This window comes from Bombyx mandarina, chromosome A1, assembly GCF_030267445.1.
Source record: "Bombyx mandarina strain Sakado chromosome A1, ASM3026744v2".
Taxonomy (NCBI): Eukaryota; Metazoa; Arthropoda; class Insecta; order Lepidoptera; family Bombycidae; genus Bombyx; species Bombyx mandarina.
Genome location: NC_143234.1, coordinates 19,624,424 through 19,641,853, shown reverse-complemented (window position 1 = coordinate 19,641,853; position 17,430 = coordinate 19,624,424). Strand labels below are relative to the sequence as shown.

General features: G+C 37.3%; 1 protein-coding gene across 1 annotated transcript in view; it reads left to right on the top strand.

The window, feature by feature from the left end:
* Window positions 1-17,430, top strand: part of LOC114242701 (myosin light chain kinase, smooth muscle) — a 62,109-nt gene that overhangs the window by 26,239 nt on the left and 18,440 nt on the right. The window contains exons 3-4 of the mRNA XM_089739306.1: window positions 13,924-14,014; window positions 15,992-16,195. Of these exons, the coding sequence (XP_089595432.1) occupies window positions 13,924-14,014; window positions 15,992-16,195 (295 nt within the window). The remainder of the gene's footprint in view (window positions 1-13,923; window positions 14,015-15,991; window positions 16,196-17,430) is intronic.

The window sequence follows — 17,430 nt, the reverse complement described above, 5'->3', positions numbered from 1 at the left end:
ATAAGTGTGGAAAATTTCATACTCCTCCGTCCGCGCAATATTTGTAAAAAAGGGATACAAAGTTTTTGCTTCACGTATTAATATATTGTATAGATATTTGAGAATTACAAACAAAGAAACATGCAGGAGTAGCTTTCATAAGCATTCTATCGCAATGTACTGCTCGAATTATTTGTGCCCCCTTTTTTTTTTTTTCAACTCCAACTTCCTATTTTGAAGAATTCGTCGTATTAATATCTAGTAAACTCCGAACTATAGGACGTGTTCTTGAGTTTTCTTAATAATCGTACGGATATTTATAGTTTGTAATTGGATAGCAAACCAGGAGCAATCATTGTATTTTCTTCGATTTTAGCGTCTCGTAAATATAAATTACAATTGATTTTAAAGTTTTAATATCGCTTTTACTGTTTGTGCTTTATTATTTTCGACGTTTTGCTTCATGCTTTTTGTAGTGATGGCGACTAAGGTAATACGTCTTAATTCAATCATCCAAATCAATTAGTTTTAACAACTCTTAAACAATATTAGCAAAGCCCAATTCAACTGTTGTACAAATGAATAGCTTATTTTTTTAAATTATTATTTATTTTGTTAATTTATCTTCATGTTTTTTTTTGTTTTTTTTTATTGCTTAGTTGGGTGGACGAACTCACAGCCCACCTGGTTATTGGAGCCCATAGATATCTACAATGTAAATGCGCCACCCGCCTTGAGATATAAGTTCTAAGGTCTCAAGTATAGTTACAACGGCTGCCCCGCCCTTCAAACCGAAACGCATTACTGCTTCACGACAGAAATAGGCAGGGTGGTGGTACCCACCCGCGCGGACTCACAAGAGGTCCTACCACCGATAAATGTCTCAAATCAACTTTATCAATTACCCGATTAACTGTATTTGTATTATCAAGGTTTGCCTCATGCATTCCTGCACTTTATCGTGATAGTCTAAAATGAAAATGCGTATCAATAATTTAATTAACGAAATCGCTTTTGATAAACACGAAAACGTGTCAAAACGTGCAAGTTCGTGCTCAGGCGTTGCACAAACATATGTAATCAAATACGTAATGTCACAATGGTACATGCCTTATTGAGTTTGTATTTAGTCGTAAAAACGAATGTTTGGCGGTAGTCAACACACAACACAAGATATTTGACAGATACCTGAATCTCGCTTACGACATTTTCAAAATAATCTTGCTTATATAGGTACAAGTTCCAGTACAACAACATTCGATACGTCATTACGGATCCTCCCGATCCATTAACCACAAGCACCGGTCACCGTCCTAGTCGAACCCGTCGCTTACGACGAAGGGCTCGACGAGCGAATTAACCCACAGACACAGCCCACTGAGTTTCTCGCCGGATCTTCTCAGTTGGTCGCGTTTCCGAAGCACGGCTCTTTCTAGGGCTCGTGTTGGCAACAACGTCAGGTTTGAGCCCCGTGAGCTCAGTTACTCTCGCGGGAACGCTGACATGATCACTTAAGACCATCAGCTTAGGTAGGAAAAAAAAAATGACGCGCCGAGGTTTCCAAAACTGTAATTTCATACTCAACAGGAGTTACTGTCCCCTCACTGTGGCTACATGGCTTTGCACCTGATTATCTGCATATGCTTTGGTTACTGTGTAACTCATGACGTCACACTACCACAGTCTGCTATAGAGCAGTTTTTTTGCAATGTAATGCAGACGAACTAACGATAGATCCGATATGAGTTGTAACTCTAACCGGATTTCAATGACGATGACCAACTTGTGATTGTAGAACACGTGCGGTTGAAACAACACTACTCTTGAAGTCGTCGTGGCCTAAAGGATAAGACGTCCGGTAAATTCGTGTTGAGCGATGCACCGGTGTTCGAATCCCAGGCGGGTACCAATTTTTCTAATGAAATACGTACTCAATAAATGTTCACGATTGACTCCCACGGTGAAGGAATAGCATCGTGTAATAAAAAACAAACCCGCATAATTATGATTTGCGTAATTACTGGTGGTAGGACGTCTTGTGAGTCCGCACGGGTAGGTACCACCACCCCGCCTATTTCTGCCGTGCCGCAGTAATGCGTTTCGGTTTGAAGGGTGGGGCAGCCGTTGTAACTATACTGAGACCTTAGAACTTATATCTCAAGGTGGGTGGCGCATTTACGTTATGGGCTGTTAGCTCGTCCAACCACCTAGGCAATAAAAAAACTGTGTAACTTCATACCTCAACAGGAGTTACTGCCCCCTCACTGTGGCTACGTGGCTTTGCACCTGATTACCTACAACACGCTTAAGTTACTGTGTAACTCATGACGTCACACCACCACAGTCTGCTATAGAGCAGTTTTTTTGCAATGTAATGCAGACTGACTAACGGTAGATCCGATATGAGTTGTAACTCTAACCGGATTTCAATGACGATGACTAACTTGTGACCGGAGAACACGTCAGGTTCAAACAACACTACTCTTGAAACTGGATTCAATGTTTTTTGCTTGCTGTTTTTAGCATAACTCATATTTAAACTATTTTTCTATAAACATTTTTTTTTATTGCCTTTGTGGGCAGAAGAGCATACGGCCCACCTGATGGTAAGTGGTCACCGTCGCTCATGGACGTCAGCAATGCCAGGGGCAGAGCCAAGCCGCTGCCAACCAAAAAGTACTCTCCGCAAGCCTCGTTTGAAGAAGGACATGTCATAGCGCTCATATCCAATGTAAACAGACATTAATCAAAAGAGGCATTAGTTACCGTCATTCTATGGAGTTTATTGAATTTTTTTATAATTTTAGTTACAGTTATCTATATATTAATACGTGAAGCAAAAACTTTGTATCCCTTTTTACGAAAATTGAGCGGACGGAGGAGTATGAAATTTTCCACACTTATAGAGAATATAGAGAAGTGCGCAATGCTAATATTTTTTTTAAATAATCCATAAAAGATACATTAAATCAATAAAGAAAACATTACACACACTACATACCATGTATTTGACGCACACACGCATGCATACGAGGTATTTATTGTCAAACTTTTGTTCTTGACGTCTGTTGTCAAATTGAGAATAGATTAAATATTGTTTGTCTTTGTTAATATTTTTTATAGTGTAGTCTTGTTGAAATTTGCGATTATAGAAGTATAAAATACAATCATAATAGTGTACTAACTTACAATTCCAATTAATGATAGTCGAATTTCGACTACTGCGGGACCTCTAGTTTTATTTATTATATAAAAATACATATTATTATCTGAAACACGCTTCGTCAGATTATAGAAACAGAGTTATCAGCAACGTGCTTCGTCAACCAGTACAATACTTTTAGCTACAAGCGTCGTCATAAAACATTGAATAAAACCCAATGCCTTTCCATGTTATCATCCGGTGGTAGATTCAGTAACGAACTGCTCTTGTTAGAGCCGAATCAACACAAATGATGTGAAGTATATTCTCTCATCATCACATCCTACTAGAACTATAGTTACAGTGTTAATCATCAACTTTTCTGTTATGTATACCGAAATTGACACGACACTTAGCAAATAGTTAAATTTATTAATATTTTCAGTATCTATCTATATAATATATATAAAAATGAATTGCTGTTCATTAGTCTCGCTAAACCTCGAGAACGGCTGGACCGATTTGGCTAATTTTGGTCTTGAATTATTTGTCGAAGTCCAGAGAAGGTTTAAAAGGTAGATAAATATGAAAATTGGAATTAAATAAAGTTTAGGTCTTTTATTTATCTCTGTCTCTCTGAAGTCTGCCGGGTCAGCCAGTCCCCAATAATAACGATTGAACATGGCCTTAAATGAGAACAAACAATTCAAAACTCAAATTGTATTGCAATTGTAATGCAAAATTCTATGAGATAAAACAAAAACAGACTTCAACAAAATAAAATGGAAGAAGTTTAGTTAAATATACATTATTTAGGATAACTCTAAAACCGCTCGCCAATCTTTATAAAGTTTAAATTGGATCACACGTTTTTTTTTATTGCATAGATTGGCGAACGAGCTCACAGCCGACCTGGTATTTAGTGGTTACTGTAGCCCATAGACACCTACAACGTAAACACCGCCACCCTCCTTGAGATATGAGTTCTAAGGTCTCAGTATGGTTGCAACGACTGCCCACCCTTCAAACCGAAACGCATTACTGCTTCACGGCAGAAATAGGCAGAGTGGTGGTACCTATCCGCGCGGACTCACAAGCAGTCCTACCGCCAGTAAAAATACTAGCACACTAGGCTTAAAACACTAAAATACTAGCCTTCAAATAAAAATATAATCATCAAAATGGGTTTCTATAAATATAAATGAGATAACTAATACACACATTTGATTACAGAACTTTCTTCTTTTTTGAAATCGATTCAACATTTGGACCCCGATCACTGCTGATAACTGAAAAACGTTAAGTAATAAAATAACTATTTTCAAAACTCTCTCCGCAACTATGTATAACGGCTTATCATAAAATATACCGAGATACCTACCTAAATACATAATTTACGTTTGAAATATTGATTACGAAGGTAATTAATGTTTTCAGCGTTATATATTGAGGTTATATTTAGTGTTAATATATGTCAGTACACGTTATATTATGGTGATTAATTTGCCTAATCTAAAACACTTAGGAATATTCATTAGCCGAAGAACGAGTTGGGTGAAATATCGAGAAAGCAAGAGCGCTTTTTAGAGTTCCAAAATTAGAAAACAAAATTTTTGATAATCATTCTTCTATCTATATATATAGAAATATAATGTCGACAACGCTCTTATATATCTACATGGCTTCTTGATGTCAATAAATCTTTATAAATGTCCAGCTCTGCTAGTGTATATGTTACGGTAAAAGTAGATATTGGTAAAAGTGTACACATTTATCGTAATTTATACAGTGGGACTATAAACACAACAATAAATGCTTTGTCTAGCCCCAGATAGGCATAAACTAGATTTTCTTGGATATTTCCATATATTATTCACGTTTTTACCTTCTTGGGGCAGACAAATTGTTCTGCAATGACTCGGGTGCCTTTCACTGGTGAAGGCGTTATTTTTTTTTTTTTTCTACCTAAGCTGAGGATAGCCTTGAGAGGCTATATCAGTGTCGCCTTAACTAGTTGGTGAGCTCACGAGGCTCAAACCTGATGACGTTGCTAACACACGAACCCTAGCAAGAGCCGTGCTTCTCAGAATCTACCACCGGGTCGGAAACGCGACCCACTGAAAAGATCCGCTGAGAAACTCAGTGGGCTGTGTCTGAGGGTTAATTTACTCGTCGAGTCCTTCGTCGCAAGCGACGGATTCGACGAGAACGATGACCGGTGCTTGAGGTACCTAAAAGCACCGTTAGTGGATCGGGAGGATCCAAAATGACGTGTTTGGGGCGACGTCGACTGCTTTCCATGATGTCTGCAGGATCGGGAATGTAGTTACCGGCGGCCACGATGAGAGGGTTCTCGTGTCGTGCCGCTTTATCGAAGTGGTCCTCACAGTACTGAATAGATCAGCACCTTGCGTATCTACTTTTTTAACTTACATCGGAGACAACTAGCGTACATCAAAATATTAGAATTGCTTGAATGTTCGTTGATTAATCACGCAAAAACAACTTGAAGGATTTGGATGGAATATTGCAAAAAGATAGTTTACAACCTAATTAAAAATGGTTGTAAGTGAGCACACTTTTTCGGTTCAATCTCGATTTGTTTTATTGTCGTTGTATTATTTTAATATTTTGCTTACTACTAAGAAGATACCTTAGTAGTTCATGACTAATAAAACTGTAGAGTATTCGACTCGAATTAAATCATATTATTTATTTTAGTAACTGTAAATAGACATGCTTTAACAAAAATCGACTTCAAATAGAAAAAAAAGATTTTCCAAAACAAATTAATATCCACTAAAAACAATAATCATCGAAATCGGTTGGCGTGATGTTGAGTTATTCAAACTTATATGATTTTCTCATGGATATCATTATCAGAACTGGACTAAATTGAGGAAGCGTCAGCTTCCTAATAAAAATAATCATCAAAATCGATTCACTCAGTCAAAAGTTATGAGGTAACAAACATAAAAAAAACCATACAATTGAATTGAGAACCTCCTCCTTTTTTGAAGTCGGTTAAAAAGACCTTTCAATAAAGAGAGCGAAACCATAAATAATTTTAAACGAAATGAGTCAATAAGATTGTAGTTATAAATATAACGTAATGACGAAGTATACACATATACAGGGTGAATTGTAATTTGACGTATTCCTCTTGGGATGTGATAATACATCTAATTTCCATATCAAATCATATCAAAGTGTCTCGTTATCGAGATATTCAATATTTTTCGTTTTCTTTAAAAAAATCCCGAATTAACTGCAAAAAAATCATTAAATAAAATGCTTGTGTTTTGAATTAAGTTATTTCAAATGTATAGTGCCTAAGTATAGCACACTAAGTGTATGAATGAGGGATTGTGATTTAACGTTTGGTAGTTAGATGATCGCATCGCGGATCGGGTACATTCAACCCGGGCCCGCGATCCTTCACTGAGGTTACACATTCATTACTCTTGCACTTAGTATTGACACGTGTCTTTTTTTATTTTAAACGTTCAATTTATTTTCTATTGCTTAGATGGGTGGACGAGCTCACAGCCCACCTGGTGTTAAGTGGTTACTGGAGCCCATAGACATCTACAACGTAAATGCGCCAGCCACCTTGAGATATAAGCTCTGAGGTCTCAAATATAGTTACAACGGCTGCCCCGCCCTTCAAACCGAAACGCATTACTGCTTGTGCCTACCCGTGCGAACTCACAAGAGGTACTACCGTCAGTAATGTAGAATATGTTATACATCTTATTTATTACTATTCAGCATACATATATCCAGCATACGTCCTGCTAGATAGTGAGTGGTCGCTGTAGCCCATGAACCCTTGCAATGCTAGGGGTACAGCCAAGCTAAGTACTCTTCACAAGGCTCTATGGGCTCCAGCCACCACTGAACACCAGGTGGGCTGCGAGCTCGATAACACATCTGAGTAATAAAGAGAACTAGAGATCCCGCAGTAGCCGAAATTCGACTATAATTAATTGGAATTGTAAGTTTGTACACTATTAAGATTGTATTTTATACTTCTATAATCACAAATTTCGCCAAGACTACACTATAAAAAATATTAACGAAGACAAATAATATTTAATCTATTCTCAATTTGACAACAGACGTTAAGAACAGAAGCTTGACAATAAATAGTATGCATGCGTGTGTGCGTCAAATACATGGTACGTAGTGTGTGTAATGTTTTCTTTATCGATTTAAGGTATCTTTTATGCATTGTTTTAAAAAAATATTAGCGTTGTGCACTTCTTCTCTATAAGTGTGGAAAATTTCATACTCCTCTGTCCGCGCAATTTTCGTAAAAAGGGATACAAAGTTTTTGCTTCACGTATTAATATATAGATTAAAAATAGAGGACGATTTTGAAGATAATCTATATTATAAGATCCGTCAAAAATCGAATTTCGGATAAAGACATAATGCGCTTTATTTATTCTTTTCGTAGCCGCTTTTATTTTTATTTTTTTATAAATAGATTTGTATATGATAGGAGTCAGTGTACGAGACTAAACAATAGTACAATATAAAGGTCGGGATCGGTGCACTTGCTTTTTATAACAAATTGAACCCGTGCCAATCAACTAACTGTGCACGCGACGCATCGTGTAATTTTTATTTTTTTTATTTCTTAGTTGGGTGGACGAGCTCACAGCCCACCCGGTGTTAAGTGGTTACTGGAGCCCATAGACATCTACAACGTAAATGCGCCACCCACCTTGAGATATAAGTTCTAAGGTCTCAAATATAGTTACAACGGCTGCCCCATCCTTCAAACCGAAACGCATTGCTTCACGGCAGAAATAGGCAGGGCGGTGGTACCTACCCGCGCGGACTCACAAGTGGTCCTACCAACAGTAATATTGTATTTGTCTGTCTAAAGACGGCTTCCTCGATGTCCCTAGCGATTTATCGTCAAAGTTGAAATCAAGATGTATCGTAAGATAAGTCTGCTTGAGTTCGTGCAAAATCTTCATGACAATGTGTCTTTCGAGCTCTTGCTGAAATTACTTCGACGGGTTTTTGCAACTTTACAGGAGAGCGAATGAAAGTTTTTTTTTTTTAATAACATATTGATGCTAATTACAAATAAAATCCACCTTTAATTACGAAAATAATTGTTGCGTATTAAGCGAAACGCCGCTTAAATCAAATAGCCCTTCGCGTCACGCGAGTATGTAGCTTAAAACATTAAAAACAAAAAAAAGGCTTGAATATCAAAAGGTTTTACCAACAATAAACATGTTACTGATCCGAACATTAGAGCTATGATGTTATAATACTCTTGTGAGTCCGCACGGGTAGGTACCACCACCCTATTTCTACCTTGAAGCAGTAATGCGTTTCGGGTTGAAGGGTGAGGTAGCCGTTGTAACTATACTGAGAACTTAGAACTTTTATCTCAAGGTGGGTGGCGCATTTACGTTGTAGATGTCTATGGGCTCCAGTAACCGCTTAACACCAGGTGGGCTGTGAGCTCGTCCAACCATCTAAGCAATAATAAAAAAATAATAATATTGTATTGCCATCAATCCTTGCCGGTGAACAATTTCAAAACAATCAAATATGTAGTTTTGAAATTCTTTTGCAGCGTACCGTTTTTCATACAAATAATTCAATTTCGATCACTTCAGCATTACTTCACGTACATACGTATTGAAAAATTCATGCGTGTACCAAACGCCCTGCCATACCATGCAATGACGTCCGTAAATACTTGGAATTAATATAATCTAGATATTAATACGTGAAGCAAAAACTTTGTACCCCTCTTTATGAAAATTGCGCGGACGGAGGAGTATGAAATTTCCCACGCTTATAGAGAATATAGAGAAGCATTGCAGAATGCTAATATTTTTTTTATATTATGCAGTAATAATAATAATAATACATTAAATCTATAATAAAAAATATTACACACACTACCTATCTATTTGGCACATTCTTTGTTTATTGTCAAACTTTTGTTATTGATTAAAGTCTGTGGTCAAATTGAGAATTGGTTTATTTTAATATTATTTTTTGTATATCTTTTAATATCTAATAATTTTATTATATTTTATATATCTTTATATTATCTTTTAATAACTTTAATGTTTATTTTTAATATTACTCGCATTTGCTTATGCTGTGGTCTTGGCGAAATCTGTGAATAAAGAAGTATAATAATAGTCTTTGACAATAGAACCTTAATAATGTTCAAACTTATAATTTCAATATTATTTTATATTAATTTCGACTACTGCGGGACGACTAGTATAGATTAAATAAATAACATTAAATTAACTTTTCTCTGAACATACGCTAGGCATACGCCAATGCAAGTAAAGAACATCAACAAACAGGATACAAAAAGCATTTGTGGTGATTTCAGAAAACCAGAAAACATTTTTGTACGTGCCCAGATTCCTAATCGCGGCCCTTAGAATGAGTGACATGCCCATCCTCTATCGTTACCGATACACGCGCACGACTTTATAATAATATTACAAGGATATCATCCGAAGACTTATAGCAACTTAACCCTTTGAGCGCGAACCGTTTTTTTTTTAAGCCTAAGCTGATGGTCTAGAGTCTAGAGAGACCATGTCAGCGTTACCGGGCTAGTAGGTGAGCTCACGGGACTCAAACCTGACGATGTTGCTAACACGAACCCTAACAAGAGCCGTGCTCCGCAGAATCTACCATCGAATCGGAAACGCGACCCAGTGAGAAGATCCAGCGAGAGACTCAGTGGGCTGTGTCTGAGGGTTAATTTACTCGTCGAGGCCTTCGTCGCAAGCGACGGGTTCGACGAGAACGATGACCGGTCCTTGGGGTACCTAAAAGCACTGTTAAAACGAACCGTCGATAGATCGACTCTGTATAAAGTGCGGAGCGTCGGATTACCGACTATTGCGCAGTTTGATTATAGGTATTAAGCATAGACCTGTACGGACGTGTCTTCGCGCGTAAACTCAAAATGCTTTAATAAGTTAATAACATTTATAAATTACCATTTAATATTATTTTGCTGTGGATTTAGCATCGATTTTTGTATTTTTTATAACGTTTTTGTTTTTCAAAAATCCTTCAGCAATATCTGCACAAATATATGAAAATAAACTCAGCAGTAAAAGGGTTAAGATTCGCTCGGCGCCACCGCTACGGTTTGACGCAATAGACTGGCGCCAGTAAGTGAATCTTGGATTCATGCATCCTGTGCGCAATGCTCATGTGTCTCATAGCTAATAACGCGGCCCGCCTTCGTAATTTATAAATGAAACATCCTAAAGAACGCAGTCTCCTTATTTTATTATTAAAATATCTATTTATTAACTCTCCATTCTTTTTGTTGAGCTTTTCCAAGTTGATGCTACGTGAGTTTTTCTCGCGTATAACGAGACAACGTACTGCATTATATTAGATTTGTGTAAATGTTTCTGCTCCATATCTAAGTCTTATTGGGTCGTCCTAAGCATGATAGTCAAATTACTATCTCTTCTTCTGATCCTGCAATGCGATTTAACCTCTTCTTTTTTTCTTTACCTTATCCCACTAGGTGGGGTCGGCATAGCTAATTTTTCTCTTCCATTCTCTTCTATCAGCCGTTATCTCAACACTCCTCTCACTCTCTCATATCGTCATTCACACACTCCATCCATGTCTTCTTCGGTCGACCTCTTCCTTCCTACCCTGCACTACCATTTTCACACATCTCCTAGTCACATGCATCTTCTCTCTACGCATCACATGTCCATACCACGCTAACCGTCCGCTCTTTAATTTGTTGAATACCGGGGCTACTTTCACTTCCTCTGATATACAATGCGATTTAACCAAACCCTGATATTGATAAATAGTCCATTAAATCTACTACAGCTGAGCAAAACTCTAAAACACTTCAACAAGTCTCTTTTCGAAGAAAGATAACCTTACTAGATTTAATTGTAATTCGTTTACATATCATCTATCAGATTCATTGGAAACTGTATAATTATCTTTTATTCAAGAAACGCATTACTGCTTCATGGCAGAAATAGGCAAGATGGTGGTACCCGTGCGGACTCATTCCGACTACCAGTAATTACGCAAATTATAATTTTGCGGGTTTGATTTTTATTACACGATCTTATTCCTTCACCGTGAAAGTCAATCGTGAACATTTGTCAAATACGTATTTCATTAGAAAAATTGGTACCCACCTGCGGGATTCGAACACCGTTGCATCGCTAGATACGAATGCACCGGACGTCTTGTCCGTTAAGCCATGACGACTTCAAACTGGTACCGACAGATAGCGCTAGAGTGGTTTTAATAAACAAACCGTGGCCGATTTTCACTGGCAGTAAACAAAAACAGGTAATCTACCAAGTCATTTAACATTTAGAAGTGCACACGTACCAAAAACGTGCTTACCGTAACTAGGTCGGATCGTGAGGTGCATAGAAATATCGGTATTAACATGACTCCGCCTTCATACGACACGCCCTAGTTCAAGTTTGAAGGTACAGACAGACCGAACTCAAAAGGGCATCCGATAATTACGTGAGAGTCCAAAGTCTGGCTAATTTTGGCCTAAAATACCCTCTTCCCATGGGTATAGTAAAGGGCCTTAATGGGACTGACCGAAAAATGGCCAGTTGAATTCTCTGAGTATTATAATATTATATTATAATTATTATATTATACCTGGTCAAAGTGGTTGGTAGGGGTTGGATACGAAAGACAAGAGACCGAAGAGAATGGGGTCCATTCGAAAAGACCTATACTCAACATTGGGTGGACACGGGTTGAAGACTAAAGGACTATGAACACCAACCGGTAGTAATTTATATTGGGAGTCCATATGGGTAGGTTCTATTTGAATAGGCAGTCATTGGGGTTATAGAGCTGGGCAGACTTCGCTCTGACTTCACAAGGTGAATTGACCACGTTAGCCACTGAATATCAAGCGAAACGTCGACCAATAGAGAAATGAGGGTATAGCGGTAGGCAGCGGCTTGGCTCTGCCCCTGGCATTGCTGACGTCCATGAGCTACGGTAACCACTTACCATCAGGTGGGCCGTATCCTCGTCTGCCTGCTCGGCCAATAAAAAAAAAGAGGAAAAACACCGCTGTCAGTTAATCATGAACTTTTGTTAATGTTCAATCTAGAGATGGCGTACTGAGTGAGGTTCTGTGGGTTGCGTGCTGACATGTTGCACTTGATAGATCATCAAATCTTTCCTCACAGAATTTCAAGGTTCCTTATATGACGATTGCATTACGTTGCACGACAACGTGGGTTCAGTCCGTATCTACCTACTCTAAGATCTTCCTTGATTGCACTCATGTGAATCATAGAATTGAAGTGACTTAACTAAGAAGTTTAAATAAAATGAGTTTTATACTTTATACGATTTATAAACGTGTATTCTATCAGTTTATAAAATACTAGCGACCCGCCCTCGCTTCGCTTCGGAAACATTAAAACACACATGAAACCAAAAAAAAAAAAATAGAAAAAAAAAAAAAAAAAATGCCTATGTTCATCAGGGACAATGTCGGCTTCTAATGGAAAAATAATTTTTCAAATCGGTCCAGTAGTTTCGGAGCCTATTCGAAACAAACAAACAAACAAACCTTTCCTCTTTATAATATTATTAGTATTAGTATTAGTATTAGTATTAGTATTAGTATTAGTATTAGTATAGATATAGCTTATTTTAGTCCAGAAAAAGACACTTACTCATCATCTTATCAAGCGCATACCTTAAATCGAAAAACCAAAAAATTACAGTATGTAATAACATTTTTGGATTGCATATTGTAATTTTTTGGTTTTTCGATTCAAGGTATGCGCTTGATAAGATGATGAGTAAGTGTCTTTTTCTGGACTAAAATAAGCTATATATTTTATATAACATTTTTGGAGTTTACCAAAAATAAGAATTTTGGATTAAGCCACTTTAATTCTAAAGGTGCTATATAAAACACTTAAAAAATACCACTGTCGTCAATTAGCGATGTTGCCACATGTAAATAATTGATTGTACCAATTGTAATCAGAGTCTTGCGTCAGAAAGTGAGAAATATAGTATTAGGAATATAATTTAAGCAATGGTTTAAATGCAGCAATGGGGCAAACAGATTTACGGTCTATCTGATGTTAGGTGGTTACTTTAGTAGTCGTTGATGGTGGTTGTAAGGTCACCAGTGCCGGGCATAATAACGAGTCCGTAATTGGATGGACAGTTTATTTCCAATCACAGATAGTATAGCAATATTTAGAAGAAGGAGAAATTACAGAGTACAGAAGGCACAGATAAAGCAGTAGCAGTAGGAGCCAATACATATGAAGTCGCCACTCGCCCATCCAAAACAAATAAATTCTTCGTTGCAAAAATAACAACGTAGAATTATTATCCCGTTTAAGTAATCTGGTTTGCACAATAATCGAAATTCCGACATTATTAATGACACCTGAAGTTTTAGTAGCATCGCATTACCCTTTGTTTTTAGTATCGACATTTGAAAGAATACTATTTTCAAAGAAAAAAATATTGGCAACATTAGTTACTACTCAAAAATAAAACGAGCTACCAACCAAAAGAAAAACTGCTACTATATTATATTGTCTTTGCCTATATTTGGAAGTTTTAAAAAAAATCTCATTAATACAATTGAATGATGTGATGTCACTTATCCCTGTGTATTAAATTTACTAATAAATACACTCTATTATTTTGAATCTATATACGTACGTAGATGCTATTTCCGTAGATTTTAATCAGTAATTTATAGCACAATTTTTATTTCGTTTCAGAGATCGAGCCCCCGTTCCCGTGTCGAGATGTCACGATCAAAAGAAACACGGATGTGAACGAGAACTATGAGATGCTCTCGGAAATCGGACGGTCAGTCAACTAATCACTAGTCAACTATCTACTATGTAGTTGCCTTAATATCTAAAACTATATCGACGGATCAAAGGCAACTAACCATTAGTCAATTATATAACTAACCAGTATCTTCTCTGTAGTTGCCTTAATATTTAACTATATCGAGAGATGAAAGGCTAAAATTTAAGCGAAATTTTTGCAACTTTACATCAGAGCCATTTCAAATTTAAAATTTGGAAAAGATAATAAAAAAAACATCGTCTTCAGCTGTATCTGAATGGAGTAAACTTAATGGAAGTTCAATTAAAAATATCGAACTGTTGATGCCTGATACCAAATAAAACGCAACTTTAATTACAATGATGAATGTCGCGTATTAGGCGAAATATCGCCTTCTAAACCAATGTTCTTTCACCCGTCGATATATAAAAGATTCATGTAATTTCAATTGATTTTCATCGTGAACTCTTAAAATGTGAATAACAACACATAAAAGCACACTTTTATTAACTTGAACGGTGTCTATCTGTGTATCAGAATTTTACGACGTTCCGACTGACTTCACTGTCTTCAATAACGATCCACCTAATTTAATTTGCACGATTAATAAGCGCGCCAACTGATGACAGTCCAATAGTTTTATTATTGCCCTAATACCCTGCCTGGTCAGGGTGACGGGAATAAAAATTTGTTTTGACGTGACAACATCTTATAATTCGATGGAGCCGGCTGGCTGCACGCAAGAAAACATAAATCATGCGGCGTTACCTCACTCTGAGGCGTTCCACTTAAGGCTTGAATTGCAAGCGAGAGCGCGCAACGAGCGATAAAGAGGCACAATCGGCCTCCGCGTTCGGCAGCGTTCGACATCTATCTCTCCTACTTGAGTGAGCGATGCATCCGCGTGGACAGCTGCTATACAATAATACATTTACATGTTTTCGTCTAATATTTAAAGGTCCAATATTTATTTATTAACAATTTCCATTTACCTCCTTCTCTATATCCATACAAAATATCTATCAAAGAAATAAAATTAAAATTTTCTTTTAAAAAATGAAACCATTCCATCAGTATTTTCTTATGACGTTGTAACGTTCTACCATCGTCAATAAACCGACTTTACAGACAACAGATTTTTTTCTAAATTCTTAATTCGGTTCGCTTAAAGTTTTTTTAGTTTTTTAACTATTATTTGGCTGAGTCTGGTTTATACAAGCGTTAAATTTGCATACCTTACTAAAGTTATATATGTGATATCTAAACTTCTGATTAATTCATATAATATTTATCAGATTTAATCTAAGTTCATCGTTCGTTGATTAAATAAAAGATAAGTTAGAACTTAAAATGCTTTAAAAGTCTAGTATAAAATTCGATTTATAGAATCATCTCCCAAAATTAAAATGTCACATATTGTTTAATATTCCATTTCAGTGGTATCATTAGTAACATTAGCATAGTTATGTCCGTCGCTGGTATTGTAGTCTTGTAGAAAATCAAGCTATAAATACGTGTAACCTTCAATAGTATTATAGAAATTAGAGTCCTCAAGACTCCTTAATAGTGTTTTTTTCTCCTACCTTTGCTGATAGCCGTGAGAGGCTATTTCAGCTTCACCCTAACGTGTAGGTGAGCTCACGGGGCTCAAACCGGAGTTGTGCTAACACTGGCCCTAGCAAGAGCAGTGCTTCGCAGAATCTATCACCGGATCGGAAACGCGACCCACTGAGAAGATCCGGCGAGAAACTCAGTGGGCTGTGTCTGTGGATTAATTCGCTTGTCGAGCCCTTCGTCGCAAGCGACGGGTTCGACAAGGACGGTGACTGGTGCTTGTAGTCCCTAAAAGCACCGTTAATGGATCAGGAGGATCCGTAATGACGTGCTCCTTAATAGATCATTCGTTCCTGGCTTAGCCCGGGCTCACCTACCTGACCTGGTGAAATTGGAAAGACCTCCGGGCCACCAGTAATCCAAAAAAAATTGTTACAGAGGCAAATTTGGAACAGTATACTTGTGCAGAGAAAAGAGCACGGGTCTGGAACTGGCCGCCAAGCTCGTCCTAGTGAACAGAAGGGACGAGAGACGCAACGTGGAACGGGAGGTGGACGTGATGAGGAGACTCCGGCACCCTCGACTGATCCAACTGTACGACGCTTACGACTGGGGGAAATATATGTGCGTCGTTCTTGAACTGTAAGTACTAAATATTTTTTTGTAAAATGTATATATAAAAGATGGGAACGTGACGTGACGTAAACCTAGCACGAGGATATTCGGAGTAAACAAACAAAGGAATTACTCATGAACTTTCCAAATTAACGGAAAAAAACTTAGATGCATATTTTAAGACAAAACCGCCGCCATTACTTAGGCCACGCCATCGCGCTACCTAAAGCTAAGACGCCATCTTAGAATTTCGAAAACTATAAGAACGTGATTCATTAATCGCGGTAATGAGAAAGTGAGTCATTTTTTTTAATTGCTAGATGGGTGGCCGAGGTCCCAGTCCACCTGGTGTTAAGTGGTTACTGGAGCCCATAGACATCTACGACGTAAATACGCCACCCACCTTGAGCTATAAGTTCTAAGGTCTCAAGTATAGTTACAACGGCTGCCCCGCCCTTCAAACCGAAACGCATTACTGCTTCACGGCAGAAATAGGCAGGGTGTTTGTACCTACCCGCGCGGACTACAATAGGTCCTACCACCAGTAAAAATACTGTGATATTTTCATTTTTAATGTTTCCCTAGTACACGACTGTGTTGCCAATTTGTGTATTTTTGAAGCTACCAACGGAGGCGGTGAAAGTTTAGGTCCGCTGTACTTACTATATGGACAATCGCATTGATTTGGTTAGTTCTCTTTTATATGGGATAATGATCTGGAAACTGTATACAAAAAAACGATTAGGATATCATTTAAATTAGGTTTATGATAAAAAAATATATAAAATAAATACATTTTATTTATTATTATTAATTTAATGTGATTCGATTGATGAGAGAAGTCATCAAGCTAAACACGATCTTCAGAAATAAAGATGTCGACTAAAAAGTAAAATTATTCATTTCTCAGCATTCGTGAATGTTGCCAGGCTAAAAAATATTATCTCAATACGGAAACGTTTAGAAATATTTACAAAAAAAAAACTCTAGGTAAAAATACTGCCTTTGCCCAACGAATGGTCAAACTTATTTTATTCCCGAAGTACACCATTTTGATGAAATTAATTGCACTTCAACGTTTTATTTTTACATACGTACACGTCTTGCATCCGATGTCTCATCGTTACGAAATAAATAGAAGATCTATTTTGAAAAAAAAAATTGGACCAAATGAAACAGATTAAATACAATTTCTTTTCGGCTCCCGGCCTTTCTCTAGATCACAAATATAGATGAACAAGGAAACGTGTGCAAATATCATA